The 17,853-nt window shown below is 37.2% G+C and overlaps 1 protein-coding gene and 1 pseudogene across 1 annotated transcript; both read right to left on the reverse strand.

Moving 5' to 3' along the window:
* Nucleotides 1-793: 793 nt before the first annotated feature.
* LOC119993153 (phosphoinositide phosphatase SAC3-like) lies at nt 794-12,198 on the reverse strand. Its single transcript, XM_038840109.1, has 16 exons — nt 11,479-12,198; nt 10,687-10,891; nt 10,441-10,606; nt 9,562-9,784; nt 8,971-9,047; nt 7,869-8,056; nt 7,685-7,782; nt 7,341-7,474; nt 7,096-7,224; nt 6,127-6,490; nt 5,681-5,802; nt 5,224-5,337; nt 4,313-4,504; nt 3,823-3,999; nt 2,471-2,582; nt 794-1,695 (listed from the first exon to the last, which is right to left on the reverse strand). The coding sequence occupies exons 1-16, from the start codon at nt 11,605-11,607 to the stop codon at nt 1,576-1,578; spliced, it is 2,550 nt and encodes an 849-aa protein (XP_038696037.1). The 5' UTR covers nt 11,608-12,198; the 3' UTR covers nt 794-1,575.
* Nucleotides 12,199-15,679: 3,481 nt separating this feature from the next.
* On the reverse strand, nt 15,680-17,706 carry LOC119992806 (annotated as a pseudogene).
* Nucleotides 17,707-17,853: the final 147 nt, after the last annotated feature.

The following is a 17,853-nucleotide window of genomic DNA, read 5'->3' on the forward strand; positions in this document are numbered from 1 at the left end:
ATGAATAGCAACTTTAAAGTTTCGACGATCAAATTTACACAATTTGACAATTAGGGGCCAAATTAGAACACGGTTCAATCTTTCAATGACCACAAATTGTATAAACTCTTAAGAATATATATGTTATTCATGTTATTTCCTTGACTTATCAAAAGGTCCCCCAAGAACTGTGCTTGCTGAGGAAATGAATCTTTATTACTTGTCCCGACTGCACCCCCTACCAAGCTACGTGCACGCTAATTGTTTGAAATGAGCCTTTGCATCTTTGTCTTGTAATTTTTCATGGTCAACGAGGCATGATAATTGTTTCCCATATTTTGTTGGATCAGACCTTTTCCACATTTGCACACCGAGCCAGGTTCTTTCATTTGGGCCCTACTCTTTGCCGAAGCCCAGTCCATGTCATTCAGTCATGCAGATTTGTTGTTTTTACAAAATCCACATCTCTATTCCCGAGCTCGGCCCAATGATTTGGGCCAAGGTATCCAAGCCTAGTCTGTATATGAACATATTTTTAAAGTAGCGTGGGCCAGATGAATTTTAATGGGTAACTTTAATCACACTTCGGTTTTTTCTAAAGACACCCCGTCAACTGAATTTTACAAGGGATGATCAACTTAGATTAGGGTGTTTTTAAAAAAAATCGGGGTGTGACTAAAGCTACCCAATTTTAACAAGAGGCAAAATAAGGCCCAACAAAAAAAACTGAGGCCTTGAAATGTAGCGCTTTTAATCCATGAAGCCCATAATGACAGGAAACAAATTTTATATTCTGAATTGCTCAACACTTGTATGACATAGTAAACTGCTGGGAAAACAGAATATTAAAGATGTTTATATTCATTACAACAACCGCAACTGATGCAATTTTAACTTCCTTGGGCTACAAATTTTGTCCTCTGCAACTTATTCCGAAGAATCCGAAAGCCAAGCAATTACCTCTTCTAGGGTTTAGTTTCTCTATACAAAACTCATGTTGGCAAGTCTGTCAGGGAGAGAGAGAGGACACGAAAAACGACCACAATTACATCAAGGACAGAACACACCCCAGTTCTCACTCTAGGACATTTAGTAACTAGAGGCTCTGAATCCTTTTGACAGCCTATGAGAAAATATTGGTCTGTAATCTTAAGCCTTACCTCAAAGCTTCACCAACGCTTTAGTGTCACAGACTCACAGCTGACCAGATATTAACAGCCACAAAGAATAAATCACAAGAAACTCTAAAACTGGAGCTTACAGAGCAGAGAACATATTTACAAGATTGAGACCTACACAGTCCATAAGCAAAGGGGGTCCAAACGAATTTTTACTGTCAGCTATTTACTCTTTTTACTTCGGTATCAGGTTCAGGTAACCATAGAATCAATGCTGCAAGTCATCCACGAGGATGAGGGCTACGACGATGCGACGAAGCTGCTTTGAATTGTCTGACAAAAGAATGCCTAATGATTGTTTTTCGTTCTTCCTTCATTCCCGCTGCACTTTATGATCTCTAAATCAACACACTGCATCTTTAGGGCAGTTTGAGTCAAATGGAAGGAATACAAATTCAGGGAGAAACCATGCCCAACTTCAATGGCAGTGCGTCTCTCCATAATTCACCCACTGCACAAAGCTATCTGGATATTCATCAACAACATTAGGTTTCTGTACATTACCAAAGGATAGCTCTATTCCTGTGTGCTCTCTTCCCTACATAGAACAAGAAATAAACCATTTTAACAAGTAGGTTATTTGTACTTTCTTTTATCAATAGCTATCTAACTGCAACAAAACCACCGATCACATTTGGACCAACCAAAGTGGAGCACAAATTTCAACTGAATGTTTAAAACTATTATATGAATGTCAAAAAAGTCAAAATTCACAAAATATGTGCCCTATGGAAGTTCCAGACATATTAACTATTTGGAAAATACGATACTAGCATATTCAGAGTTTTCTACCACTCTAATCAACAAGCTTTACATAGAACAAAAATGCCATCATATGAATAAATTACAATTGCCAGCCAACTAATCATCAAAATGAAAAGGGAATAACAGGTACATAAATTAAATTGCTAGTGTAACGGAACCTAAGGGAAGAGTATATCCCACCATATACACGGAGAAATCAAATGACATACATATTATCAATATGTGCACATTTTAAGGCACTGGAATCGAGGTATTTCAGTGATGTAAGAAAATTTAAGAGATTTCTTGGGTTACTAGGATGTTGTTCTTCAATTATTAGGACTTATATATTGACGTACAGCAAGCAAAATTTTTCTCTTATATAATTTTTAATTGTTTCCTAGTACAGAAGAAATAGGTTTGTATGCCTATATAAAAGGCACGGGCGTCTTGTCATCAACAGAACTCATCTATAAACAAAAATTTCCCATTTGAGAGATTCAAATTATTGTTCTATGGAATAGGGGACCTCATAATAAAATGCTGCCGGCAAGACGTGGGGAACTAACCTTCATGGTTGAACCATATTCACTAGTGGATGACATTGTCTCTTCCATGATTCCATTGACAACATTTTCTGACGACAGCCCTGCAACTGAGGAGTTTATAAGCACTGATGACCTGTAAATATATCAAAAACAAAGGAAACTGTGATTTTCTGATTATAATTGGCTTGACAATGAGCTATCACAGGTAAACTACTTGTATAAATATTAAGACAGGGAAATGTGTCCTCAGAATGATAGGTTCACAAGTTGTATCAGTGCCTGTTATGAAGCTTCCAGTCCAATTATAGAATTAAGGCTAAGCTGACCAGAAGATTGTCTGATAGCCTAAGTATACTCTTAGATGCAGGGCTCCAATTAAGCTAACTGCTAATGAGCCGGAAATGACGCGTCACTTGAGCCCAAGGTACTCATGCAACTCTATACCACTTAACATGCATTAACTTTGTTTCATTTGTTCTCAAATGTAGAAAAAGGTAAGGTTCCCAGAGTGCTTTTCCTTTCCTTTTTATTGCAAGGAAAATGGTATGTAGACAGGAATGCTTATTGCTTAGCAGAAGGAAGAGACAACTATTTATCATTAAGAGAGTACCCCCTCACTTCTCCCCGCTATAAGGCAGGTGGATGTGGAAGGTTTCATGTCAACATGGCCATATTGAAACTCACTGAGAAAAACATGGTTGTTACTTATCTTTTTTCATTGTAATGGCTATTATCCTCCTATCATTACAAGTAGAAGCAAGTCTACCAAATTAATTCATTAGCCACCATTGTGTTAACAAATCTCCTTCAGAGGCCTGGGGGGCAAGGAATGACCAAGGTGAGGTTGAGCTGAAATAAAGGCTCGAGTAAGTTGAAACTGAGTTCAACTTAATGGAAATTTGGGTTTTGGATCAACTCCGTTCCAACCAGGGTGGAACTAAAATCTCCTATAGAGCAACAAATGCAATAATAATAAGATGAATAATATTTAGTAGTTAAAAAAAGTCGGAACAGGAATAACAAATGCGACACTGAGGAACTGCAATGAATGGTTTGCATAGATTAGTTGGAAAACCATGCTTAGCAGGAACACTATGCATGATGCACCACATTAAGTAGCCATTTTTTTAGGACAAGAAAAGGTATGGTGCAAAAAATTATAGGGGTAGATGGCTATCAGCCGGAATCATTAAGGGAAGCAATCATGTATTAGTCATCTCATCAAAATTTTATTGAGAGAGCGTACTCCATACATGACTAAGATGATAGACATGAACACTATGATTGGTGGTACAAAGTATTTTCTATGCTCACGTGAATTTAATTGTTTCTCTCACTGGACAGACATACAATATAGAACTCAAAAAAATCACCTTTCATATAGCTCTTCATCACATGAATTCCCAGAGGAAGATAGCCATTCTAGATCAACAAAGTTTGAGCAATTAAACATGTCCCCATGCTCAGAGTAGTGAATATCGTCACTTTCAAGGCATCGCTCTGTTTGTACATCTCCGAATAGCTGTCTCCGAGGCATAGAGGGAGTATACCTACATACAAAATTCAACAAATCATATCCAAGCCAATAGCATTGATACTGATTTCATCCTTGAGCAAGACATTATGACAACCAGGTTTATAGAACTATCGAAGAACACGAAATGACTGAATGCACAAGCAAGAGAGGTTCAAATCTCAGTTTTGTACTACTACAACTGCACATGACAAGGGGCAAATTTCGTCTTTTTTCCGTCAATGACGTACCAACAAAAGTGGTCCAGGAAAACATCAAAGAAAAGGATAGACATACTGCCTCAACAAGGATCCCAAATGTCCCACATTAACTTAGTGAAGAAAGCAAACCTTGAAAATGCCACATCACTTTCTGAAGTTGATATTTCAGGTGATGACTCTGAAAGCATGTGGTTTTCCCCTTGCAATTGATTTGGCAAAACGGAACTGGAGAACTTTTTCTGATTCAAGTTTGTGGCAGACATAGGAGAGCTGTTTTCGCGAAGGATGCTTCCATCTGAAAAGCATCTTTTAAAAACTGCCCTGAAAATATAAAAATCAATGATCAATGAGCTGGGACAACAAACTTTAATCAATAAACATTTGCACGAAGAGACAAATGTATGGATTATAAAGCAAGAAAAAAGAAGAAGAAAACAACTTTTTTTTAATGCAATGTATAGATTATTCAGTCAGAAAGAATCCTATATTATTCGGGGAATGATTGACGTATCAGGCACCATATACCACATATCCAGCACAGGTGCCAGCCACAGAGAATGTAACTGCCCAAGTAACACAAGAACACTCAATGGAGAAGTTAAATATCAGCAGAGCTTCAAATCATACACATTCCTGTAAGTTTCACAATAAGAGTCTTGTTTGTAAAGAATGGCACTTTAAGATAAAAATTAATTCAGAAATATTATGTTCTGAAAATTTTGCACTCCAGGACCCTTCTGACTTGAGCTTCCCTAACTTAATAAATATGATCAATATGCTGAAAAATAATATCTTCACATGATTGTTTCTTTTTTGGAATGGGTGTATAGGGGATGCCACATCATTCATCATTGTTTAATTCACATCTTCATATATGGCTATATGCAAATGATGGTAGATCAAATCATCAAATAAAATTACATAATTAATCCTTAAAATTTTCTAGCGTTCAAACGTGAGGGTAAAAGATATAGATGGAGAGACAAAAGTAGGTGCACCATAAATTATCAACTTTTATGTTTGGTTAGCCAGTCAAGTACCTTCGATCTTGATCTGTGTTCATCTGTCCATTTTTCCCTACACTGTAATGCCGGTCTGAATCCAGCTCCCAAAGTGCAGGTTTACCCACTTGAGGCTGGAAATGCCCCAGGAATCTGCTCACCATTTCAGGGAAAAAGGCAGAAAAATCATTATGATACCATTCAAAAAAATGAAGTCCAACATTAATCCAATACTATAGCAAGAAAACGAAGAATACTTTATATATCATTTTAGACAACAAAAATGTCATTATTGAGCACGTAGCCATGTAGGCCTCCTAGTGAGAGTATTGCCATGAAAGAGACAAACTCACAGCTATATCCAACCACAACAAGGGCTGTGGGACGGAGGCTGGATCCCACTCCCAAATTGTACAATGTCTTAACTGTGACCGCCATTGTATATCACCACAGATAACATCAAAACGAGACAACCGTCAAACGAAAACAGACTTACACATTAATTGCGTCTTGCTTCTCGGCATCCATATATGCATTGCTGTAATATCGTTGAAGGGTTCTGAAGAACTCCTGGGACTGGGTTGCTGCTCTCCACTGACCCCTTCTCTCAGAGAATATCTATGTAGCATCAAAAGTACGAAAGATTACAAATGGATAACAATATAACAGCGTATGCTGACACCTGAGATGAATCAAGCTTATATAATATCAATCAATGAAATAACAATTCAGGTGCACTTCTCTTATCTGAAATAATTAGCAAATACACTCCTCTTATGAGCAATAGTGGCTAAGACAATGAAACACTAATAACAAGGCTACTTCAAAATCATAAGAAAAATAGAAAGATATGCTACATGCAATTCAAAATCTGCTTCAGACCACTATATCTGGATTTTCAAATTAAATACTTTGTGAAATCAACATCGCAAGACAAATTACCTTATTATGAGCAGCTGAGCCACCGTACTGATGTGCAAGTGTGTCACCCATTCTCTCATAAAAGCCCATCAGATCATCAGCCAACGGAGCATCAAGGTCTATCTTCGGAGTATCTATAACTCCCAAAGCATGAAGCTGGTGTCCAAGAGCAGCCAACCCATATGCATACTGGGCTACATTCGTGCGATCCAGACAGTCTATACAATTGGTCCTGAGCACGCCCCTTTGGGACATTGGTTGCTTGATAGGATGATTCCCATTGACAACATTAGTACCTCCAGTAATTTTCCTCTCTAAGTCATAAGCACCTTCATTATCATTATTGTAATGATTCTCGGGAGACAAGTTGTCACTGTCAACATTCCTGTATCATTTATTCAAGTGTCAACGACCTCATCACTAAAAAGATAAAGATTCTGTACACAAAAAAAAAGAGGAAAAAAAATTCTGTACAAGGCCTGAATTAATCTATGTTGGACATCAAATGATGATATCCACCACAGTTTCAGTGCAAGTGACCATACTGATGCAGTTTCGAAATCTTGGCATTTCAGAAGACAGAAAGATTAGCCTACTGAACAAAAATGCAGAGAATGGATAAGAGCCAAAGTAATTGTTTCAACATAAATTTCAAAAAATTCATTGCAAACAAAAATTTGCAAGAAAGCAGTGCAAAATATAATATGTAGCCTCTAGACCTTTCAAATTATTTTGACATACTAGGAAGTTCCATTGCTCGTTAAAGCAATAAACAAGAGAAAGAAGCTTGAATTTCTAGATTCAAGAGTTCCTATGCTAAGAGTCAACTGTAACCCTTCAAGACACCTAGCCTCTTACTTAGGACCGCAAGTGATCCGACAGATAAAAAAAAAAAGGACGCATTTTCCCATTATGAAAGAAAGAGATATTAATGTCAACAAAGCTAACACGATACAGCGAAAGTGTCTAAAATGTCATGACTGAACTTACTCAGCAGAAGCCAAGTCGAAGCACCCCTCAGATATCAAGGCTGGTGTCATTTGACAATAAAAGAAACCTGTCAGCGTCAAAGCATATGAAGCCACTTTCCCAAGGAGGAGAAGAACATTTGTTGCTTTGCTGCAGAGGGCCCAGAAATAGAAATTGTAAGAAGCAATTATCTTGCAGACAAAAATCTAGTTTCAGAGATGTTACTAGATAATTGAGTGGCTGGAAACCAGTTTTATATGACATACTTTCGCACATGCTTGTGCAGATCCCAGTGAAGGAACCTCAAACGGTTCTCCTCTGACAAATCTTTATTAATAAAATCAATTGCATTTGCAAACTCCGCACGAAGAATAGACTCTCGAGGCTTCTTCTCCCGAGTCTGCTTGCCAAAAAAGCAATTCCATGAAAATGAATTCAGAAAATAAAATGGATATCAACTAGAGACAAAACACCTTTCTTCTTTGGTTGTAACAGAACATCTGAATATCATTCACTCAGTCCACAAAAAAGATATTGGGGAAAAAAGGAGAAATTTCAAGATGATTTCAATGAAAGTTAACAAATTAAAAATTGCTTACTCATTACTTGCCTTAATTAAATTCAAGATAATTATAGGGGTCCCGTATCTCTTGACAAGATTTTCAAAATGAAGGCGGGTGGCTTCATAATTGTGGTCCTTCTTTGACACTGCAACAAGAAAGGAGTCAAGTGGCAGTGTTAAATCTTGTAATATCAAGCATCACATGTAATAATAAGACAAGTGCAGCACATACATATTATATCAGGTTTTATATTCAAACGTGATGTTTCCTGCGACCAAAAAAGTGGGATTGAGCCACGGTTCTGGACAACGGAACTTATTTGCACTGGGAAACCTTCAGGAACATCCTCAAAAACAATCTGCTCCGTTTCAACATCATTAGCCACTCTGCCTTTTTCATTTACACCTCGTTTCAAGTACCTAAAAACAAAAAGAGCTATACGTTAGACACATAAAAAAGTCAAAACTCATGTACAAGTACATTATGCTGCCCAACCTTGATAAATGAAGCGTTTATGTTGAGGTTAAGTTTGGTTAACCGTCAATCCTAGAGCCTTTCCTCCCTTTCATGATGTCTAGATGGCAGGGGAGGCAGGACCCTGCCCACTGTGGGTGTGGGGCCCCTGGGCACGGGAGCTATTTACATTTTTTTTACCTTTTACCCCCTTAACCTCATACTTAAGACAAACATATAACACTACATGAATTATTGATATAATTGAAATTATAAATGTCACCCAACTTTTAAATAATATAAATATTTTCTCATGCCAAACATAGTTAATTCATAGAGATTATTAGCTATTTTCAAACCAACCACAATTACCCTATTACAAGTTAACGATTACACTTTTTACCCAAACACAATTAACATAAATGGGTTACCACTTAACTTTTACTCCTGTAAATGTAATTAAATTATTTTTAACACCATATTTTTCACCCAAAACAAACGCACACCGACTATAAAACCCTCCGACTTGTGCAACCATATAACAACATGTGAACCAGCATCCAATTACGTCCAGGTCAACGGTCAACCATGTCACACCCAGATCCCGAAGTGATCATAAACTTAGAGAAGCCTAAGAACTGCACAATCCAAAGAGAGATTTAAACTATTCAGGTGTTTCAGAGTTCAAAATCTACATGATACTCCATTAAACACTGAAAAATAATGGGTTGTGCTTTTTTTTAAATTATGCAGTGATAGGAATTGGCTACAGAAATTGACAGAAGATCACAAACAAACATTATATCATATATATTCATGCACCTGCATGCCCATTCTAAGCACATGGTTCAAAGAAAAATGAGTAACTTTGTATTCCCACCTGGTGCCGGCATAATGGCGCGACCGTCTTGCGATGAGGGCAATTTTGAACTCCCGTCCAGATACAGAAAGCGTTGCCTGGATTTATATAGTTTAAGCCATCAGGGAAATAGAAAATATGAACCTTGCAAAATTGAAAGTGCAAAAAAAAGGAGCATGCAATGTTGCTCATTTAATAATAATTGATTGACACATATTTTAGTCATAACTGCACACCCCAAGCAATATATCTATGAAATAAACTTGTACACAACCCCACTATGAAGCCATAATACATGTCATGAAATACAGTAACCATGCAGTATGGCACAGAACAAAATAACAGCACGCCCCATCAGCAAACAATAAGAGCGTAAATTTGATAATAAAACAGGATGAGAATAGCATAATAAATTGAAACATCTGAGAGAACAAATGTTTAACAAAAAATGGATGTTACAACTAGAGACACAAAAAAAAATTATTCGAAATGACATAACTAAATTAAGAAACTTCCAATATAGTAATGCAAAGATGACACTCAAATCTTTTACGAAAAGTTGTTCATTCATCTATTTTGGACCGGCCAATTAGCTAACACTTTTACCCTCACCTGTTTAAAGAAGCCATACACTAGCGCAACTGTCCACAGAGTATTCTGGAGGTGATTCCTGATTCCTCCGGTTAAAAACTCATTCCAGACAAACATTGTTTCGTAGAGGACATGTCCTGACTCATTTCCACACAAGTTTTTTTGGAGACTGCGCATAATATGATATGAGTAGCTGAAAAAGAAGTCTTTTGTGAGATCCACTGTGCAGAGAAGCTTCTTGTACCTTGACAGATGAAACAAAGAATATCATATCAACAAGACTGCACTCACAAGATTAAGAACAAAAACGATGGGAGCGGAAAAAGGAAAACAGAAGAAAGAGCACAGGAAGATATCCAAATGGTCTGGTTACACAAAAATGGGGGAGAAAGAAACCCTTGTGATGTAATTTTAGACCAGAAAATAATTATAAATAAGACTTTCCAAGACAATGAAGATTCCACGAAAAAACAGCAGAACTCACCCTTAAGAAACAAGCATAAACCAAAATCAGTGCCAATAAATGGGTTTCACAATCTACTTGTACAAACTTTCAGTACCTAATACAATATTATCAGGAACATGGGAAGAGAATTCCAATAATGCAGGATTTATGTCATTAATCTAACAATGCAGCAACATATTTTGACCTCGTACAAATAAATCATTTTAGAAGTTGTTGGAGGGAATTGCAGAAGAGTTATCGAGTCGAAGGGCAAGATGCCCATTGTCAAACAATTTTTCCAAAAAGAATATCAAAAGGAAACATGGAAAGAAATAATTACATTAGAAGAAATTACACAAAATAAACACAACAGAAAATCTGAGTAATATATATTGTTTCCTTCACAAGCAACATTGACAAAAACATTTATATGCGGAATGGACAAGACAAGATACCTGTTCTCGTTCTTAGAATTAGTGAGACTGGCACAAACACTAGAATTCGGAAGCGGAATCATCTCACTCTTGGAGACTGCATAAACATTATGACCACATATTGCACCAATCTGCCTTCTTTTCGTAATAAGCAGCATGTAGTATGGTCCCAGAAATTTAATAAACCCTAGAAAAATAGAAATCACCATAGGTATTTCCATGATAATGGTAGTCCTATAAGCTTACATAAAACTTAGATCGACATACCAACAATTCCATAACAAGCAGTGACAAATTTCAGTCCACCAGTTGCTTTGTTTCCTTCATGTATCCGCCTCAACAGGTCAGAACATTCACGTTCTGAATACGTGGTAGAATCTTCACTAATATCAAGCTCCAATGGATCCAGCCTGTCAATCTTTAGCACTCTCCAATACGTTCTACTCTTGTCTCTCCCTATCATGTAAAATTTCTGTAGCACATCATATACAACCAAGTACATAAGATGTTGTACACACAAGGTAATTCCTATGAGGCACAATTAACCTCACAAAAAATTATGTGAATTGTCAAACAAGCAAAATATTTGTTATAGTTTAAGTACCACAACCACATGTAACAGGCTTAAAGAAGAGATGTGGCATCCCGCACAACAAAAGCTAATTTCAGCAATAAATACTTGAAAATGTCATTCAAATTTGAGTACTAAATTGTCTTGAGCATCTAGTTTCCTCGATGAACTCGCAGCATTAAAGCATCAGAGTTAATAGTTAAAGCCTGTATAGCAATCAGTCACCAAATTTAACCGAATTTAATGAAGGAAATACCAAATCGACATCCAGAATAGGAGTTCAATTGAATTCAAAATAATCCCTTTCACTGACAAAATCACAAAACAAGCAAACTAATGTTGTAGTCTAAACCCCAACAATTCAACAACCTCGAGTTATAAGCTGATTTGATCAACAGCAGTCCACGTAAAAAATAGTAATTCAAACTCCCAACAATAATTAAGATGAAATTTAAGAGATCTTGATAGGATCAGAGCAAATGGAGTACCGATCGAGTTGCGTAGAGCCTGAACTTCTGCATACAAGCCTGCTCGGGATGGGGCGGCTCATCAGAGATACTATCATTACGAGGAGAGTTGGACGATCCCTCAATACCATTCTCGGCAGTCGACGCCATAACTCTGTCACACTATCAATTATCCTAGAGAGTTCCTAGATCTCCCCCTCCCCGAGCCCCCGGCTCAGGGATAGTATCAGAAGCGCATGCACCGTACTTGTTCAAATTCTTGATTTCCGAGTAGAGAATTCAGATTCAACCAACAACAATTACACCAAAATCACCATTTTCCATGCATACACTCGGTTGCTTCAGATACAACATCCTCCTTCACAACCCCTCCACTGGCCTTCCAATTTTATTCCAGCTGCTTCTCTCCTTCCATTCACAGCCAAACACACACCAACACCACAAACCTCCGTTCTGCGTCTGCTTGAAGACTCTGTGATCGAATTACGGATATCAAATTATTGAACTACGGAGAGAGAGACAGAGGGAGGTGTTGACAATGGAAGCTTTATATAGAAACGAAAAGATACGATGAGGAGGCGGAGATCGAGTAGCAGAGAAAATAAAGGAATTTTGGGAGGTTCGAGAAAAAAAGGCTTCCGAAATCAGACCGAGAGAGACAGAGACTATTGTTATTGCTGTTGTTCTTGTTTAAAGATATGGAAGAGAAACGTGAAGAAGCTCCCTTTCAGATCCGAGAAGAAACAAATGAAAACCACAACTTTTTCAATTTTTATAAAAAAATCAATTTCAGTTCGATATTTACGAAATATTTATATGTCTGAATTCTAATAAGATTTGAATTTCAGACATAATTAATTAATCAAACTCAAATTAATTTAAATTCGAACAAATAAACTAAATAATAATATAATCTCATTAGAATCTCATAAGTAAAACAAACAATATTTTTTGTGTTTGGATCTAGATTTTGTACATATAACTTAAGTTCAAACTTAACTTAATTTAAGTTGAACAAATTCAATCATCCGAACCCGAACCCGAACCCGAACCCGAACCCGACAAAACTTTGTCATCCCTACTGCCTACCTACATATAATTATTACACTCTGTCATACATGTAATTAAATCATTTAAAAAATGTCATGTAATCATCACATTATAATAATGCCTCCATTTCTGTCTCTGGTTTGAGCTTGATTTGGTAATGTATTTGGCCGACCATATACATGTAAGAAACGTGTCATTATTACCCAACCCCAAATTATTAACCTTACTAGTTTAGACTTTAGAATGTGACAATTACGCCATTTTGACCATCATTAAGTTCTACGATCTAAATTGAAATTCGTTGATATGTAATGTAAAGACCCTAATCCTAAATTCCACACCTGTCTTATATAATTCAATCGCGTAATTTAAAGGTAAAATCCAACTCTTCTTACATTATAAGCGCTTTTTGATTGGCCTACGTACCTATGAAAAAAAAGTTCAAATGGGCTCATGAAGCGTGACCCAAAACAACAATATCTCAAACGTGTTCAGATGACGATTTTAGATCATGAGATATAAACTCAAAACATTCGATGTCTTGATCTCGGTGAATTTGATTTTTTGTTTCGAACAAAAATTATACCCCCGCACTACATAAGTCACGTTAGAATAATAGATTGATTTAATTACATAAAAACCGTATTTTATTAAAGTAACTTGGCATTGTCCGAGTCACGGTAATCAGGCTGCTATTGGCCAAAGTAGGTAATAATAATACAACCAAATCCTTTTGGCGACTCGGGCTGGTGGGTGACTCATCGGACTCGCGGTGATACAGCCTACCTAAAATCAATATATATGAGTGAATCACGTTGAAATTAAATTTATTTCATGTATGTTTGTTGATGTGCAGTCATGAAATCAAACCGTCCAGATTTTGCTGACACTGTTAATTTGTACGCACGATCATATGCGAAACTAACTTGGCAATGGCAAGCATGATTGTTGATTGCCATTCACATTAGGAAGAGTTTATTCCACGGCGGATTGAGATAACTCAACTAAGTGACATATAAATAAAGGTTCAAGTCTCCCTCACACATTCAACTCGTTTTTTTGAGCTTAAGAACCAATGACAATAACTCGAGAATAACAAAGTTTTGCAGGCATTTGGCCCAAAGCGGGACAATATTGATTTGTAATTATAGTGAACAAAAAACGACACCTTAGCCAAACAATCTTGAGTACGTTCTTGGGATGTTCGACGAAAAGTCTCTTCGTGATCCGACTATCTCAACCCTTAAAATAAAGATGGTCAATGGGCCTGACGGCCGTGGTTCGACCACAGACACTCCAACATTGAGGTGAGTCCAAGATTATCATCACCAACTAAATAATTACAAAGTAGTGCTTAAAAATTTACCTAGAGTGTCTCTCCTCTTTTTATAGTGGAATAATTGAATGTTAATCCCCCTTGTCAGGCAGGACTCAAGGGATTGTTATGTCACATCACATGATGTTAAATGGATCGACATGTGTGTTTATAATCAATAACCATTTCACACACCAAATAGAATTTATAGTAAAATAGCGGCCATATTTTGAGGTTTATAGCGTTACTCAAAATTAAAATCGATATACAAGCAATGACTTTTAAAAGTCGGCATAGGATTATGCTAATAATGGGGAAAAAAGTGCAATGTGATGGGCAATCAAGTTTATTAACTTATATCCCATTTGTTTTTTTTAACTTGGTGATGTAAGTGATCACGATTTGGAATAGATTGATGTATCTGATCACGATTTTGATCATATAGTATCTAATTAGGTCAACACAAATACATCAATTTGTCATATCAAGATTTCGTAGTCCCTCTTTATAAAGTCACAATATTTTGTTATTTTATTAATTATTCACCTTTTATATGTGTTGTGACTTCTGTGTTATCCCATATCGTTTGGATTGATTGGCAAAGGCCAGTATATAAGTACAAGCCTCTCCTCCCCCTTATAAAGCCTTTTAGGGGAGAGATAATGGGGGTCCATAATTATTATATGGTATCGGAGCGAATCTAGAGTCTAGATGGGGCGCACTTACCTCCACGTGTAGAGTGAACGGTATGTCCCCTCACACGTGCGGGGGATGTTGTGACTTCTGTGCTATCCCACATCATTTGGATTGACTGATAAAGATCAGTATATAAGTGCAAGCCTCTCCTCCCCCTAATAAGGCCTTTTAGGGGGAGACAATGAAAACTCAGAATTATTACAATATATGTATGGTTTCAAAAGACTCCAAGTTCAATTTTTTATTGGGAGTAAATTATTGTGATAACGTATTGAATTTTGACCTAATTTATCTTTTCTTTAGATAGAAAACTTTTGTATACGTGACTATGACGATCGGAATTTATGACAAACTTATCTGATATTATTATAGATAATTAAAAGGACAAGAGAAGACGAAAGAGGTCACGAGAAGGGTTAAAGATAAACACGGAATTAGCTTTTACTTTTGTTTAAATAAATGTCATCCATTTAAGAATTCAAAACTTTCATAAATCAATACACGTTCTTCCAAACACGAGAATGCCCTTCTTTCTTTTGTACCAAACTTCGTGCTTGCAGGACTTGGTGTGGGGCCCGATAGCCTAGCATATACCAAGTGGGGGTGTTTGAAGCCGTAGGATATACCATCAACTCAATTATTGACCATTAAAATTAATAAATAAATATTGCGATGATATCACATATGTATCTAATAAAGTAATGTATACATTAGGGTCCTCATTTTTTGCACGTGCGGAATTACTGTTGGTTGGGAGGAGTCAACGAAAACGACATATATATATATAGACACACATATGTATATGTTGGTGATGATAACCAGAACTTTCTCCGGGTGGTTTGATTGTTTCGCATATGATGTTGATCCAGTCAGCTTGCTTTTGCCAACCTTTGTTGAATTGGGAATCAAATTTGTTTATGCACGACTGTCACGCGGCTGCCATTGAAATAAACTTCTTAAAAAAAATAAACTTCTTAAAAAGGGGTAGGATATGTTGTAAATCCGCACCCCTATACACACCAACAATATTGTTCGTTTTGAATTGTCTGGTTTCCGTTGATACATCGAACTACTGGTGATTGGTACATCTAATGGTTAACATGCCCATGTATTAAACCATTAATTGTGTATCGATCCTTTCATTTCATTGCAAACAAAAGATCTATTGTGCAGCAGAAGAATCCAAGTTCTTTTTTACTCTCTTATCATGCTATACAGCACTAGTTGCTACAAGAACAGCAGAACCAAGAGGAGTCCCTTGTATCAGATATGAGTGCTGAAAATGTTTACTACGTTGGTGGACTGAATGTTTCAGTAAAAGACCACAGGTCTAAGAATCAACTCTATACACAATCCCAGATTCAGCTCTGTAATTGTCAAAGTATCTATCACTCAAGCTAATCATCTACTTGCCACACACCTGGTCAACAGTAACAAAAACAGTTGCAGGTACCTTCACATCTGACTCAATCACAACGCGATTTTTAGACACACTCCGCAAGGCATGATTAGGGAACAAGCCGCTGCCAGTTGTGCTAAATGTGTACTGAACATGCTTAATAAGGTTAGGAAATAACAGAACTGGACTAAAATCAATGGTCCATGAATTCCCATTCGCATGTAGTGAACCTCTAGCAAGAGTTGATTTCATTTTCATCTCCCTCACATTATTCCTATCAACCACAACTTGATCAATGTGCTCCAAGGTTGCTATCGATTCATCTAATTGAACGATATCAGTCCCTCCATTGTCGCCAGAAAACATGTTGTGGACAATATTGACACCACTTGCGACACCTTTTGTTGATTTCAGCTTAATGAATGCATTCCCAAGAAAAAAGCTGCTAGAGATATGGAGTTGAACCGGATCTTCCACGACAATACCAGTGTAGTCCATATAACAATCTACAATCCGGGTTTGTGTCACACGAGGCACCTTCAGATAAATACCAGTACCACCAAACCCTGTTGCCTTATTGTAGCAATGCACACCAGACAGTGAGTTAGCCTGCCCAGGAATCTGTATACCAATATCAGCAGAAAATATCACCACATCTGTGACTCCATTGTCGTTTCCCATTAAGTTAATCCCGGTGCCAGAGAAGTGTTTTTCGCCAGGATCTTTACCAACGGTGATGTGTTGGCCGATGAAGGAGTTTCTAATGGAGGTTTCATGACCTCCTTGGACTAAAATTCCATCGGAACTGAAATGGACAATGTAACAGTTCTCTATGCTAGTTCTAAGTGATTTTATGACACTAATGCCTCCACTTCTGTGGTTACAATCCAACATTAGGTCTCTGAAGGTTACATACTCATAGTGATAGGGTGATTGGAAAGAGGAAAGGTTTTCATCAGTGTCATTGCTGGCTTTGGTTTCTTCATTTTGGCCAGCTGATGAAGCTGATAAATCAATCAGATACCCATTTTTGGGAAAATCATCCGATGCGCTTATTGTCCCTCCATATATCTGTTCATAAAGATCAAGAACAAAAATGAGAAGAAACCAGCATGAAATCTGAAAGAAGAAGGTTGTTGAGACTTGAGACCTTCTCTGCTTTTAAGAAAATAAATGTGTAAAGTTCATCTTGAGCAATTCAATTGTGATCATACATACAACAAAGTTTCCAACTCCGATCTTTGGCATTCGGAGGGGCTTGTGATCATGTAATTTCCACCTTCAAGATTGATATGTGCACCTCCAAGATTATTGATCCCTTCCATCAAGAACCCTTCCCTTGGACCGCCAAACGCGGCTGCTATTGCTTTCATAAGTGCTTCAGTGTTGTCTGTTTTCCCTGTAGGATCTGCTCTATATGATGTGACGCGATATAAACGCGGACTACTTGGAGCCTTCATCATCATCATCATCACAACCCTGATCATTACAAAACTATCAAAAACATCTAACATACTTGAAGAAAAGTCAAGAAATGAGGAGCAGGATTAATAACCTGTAATGATGGTGGAGCGAAGTTTGGGGAAAGAGAGATTGAGGGACGCATGAAAGAGGCCTTTAAAGCTAGCATTTTTTGCATTTGTTCACTGTAATGACCATCAAGAGACAGACCCTCTTGAGAATTCTCTCCATAAACATGAATAGTTATCAGACTAGCCAATCCTACTATCATAATAAGTAGAGGATGATTTTTCGCCATGTTTTCTTTCAACATCTCTTCCTCTTCCATCAACTATTGAGAAGATGACCTTGGAAAATGATTGATAGGAAGGGATTAACACGTTTTTGAAAATTAAATCTCAATTTGCATAGTTTTGCTGATGCATCCGAGGCTGGTACTGGTAGGCCTCAGTAGTCTCGCCAATTTTGTCATAAG

Source organism: Tripterygium wilfordii, chromosome 23 (assembly GCF_013401445.1).
Source record: "Tripterygium wilfordii isolate XIE 37 chromosome 23, ASM1340144v1, whole genome shotgun sequence".
Classification (NCBI taxonomy): Eukaryota; Viridiplantae; Streptophyta; class Magnoliopsida; order Celastrales; family Celastraceae; genus Tripterygium; species Tripterygium wilfordii.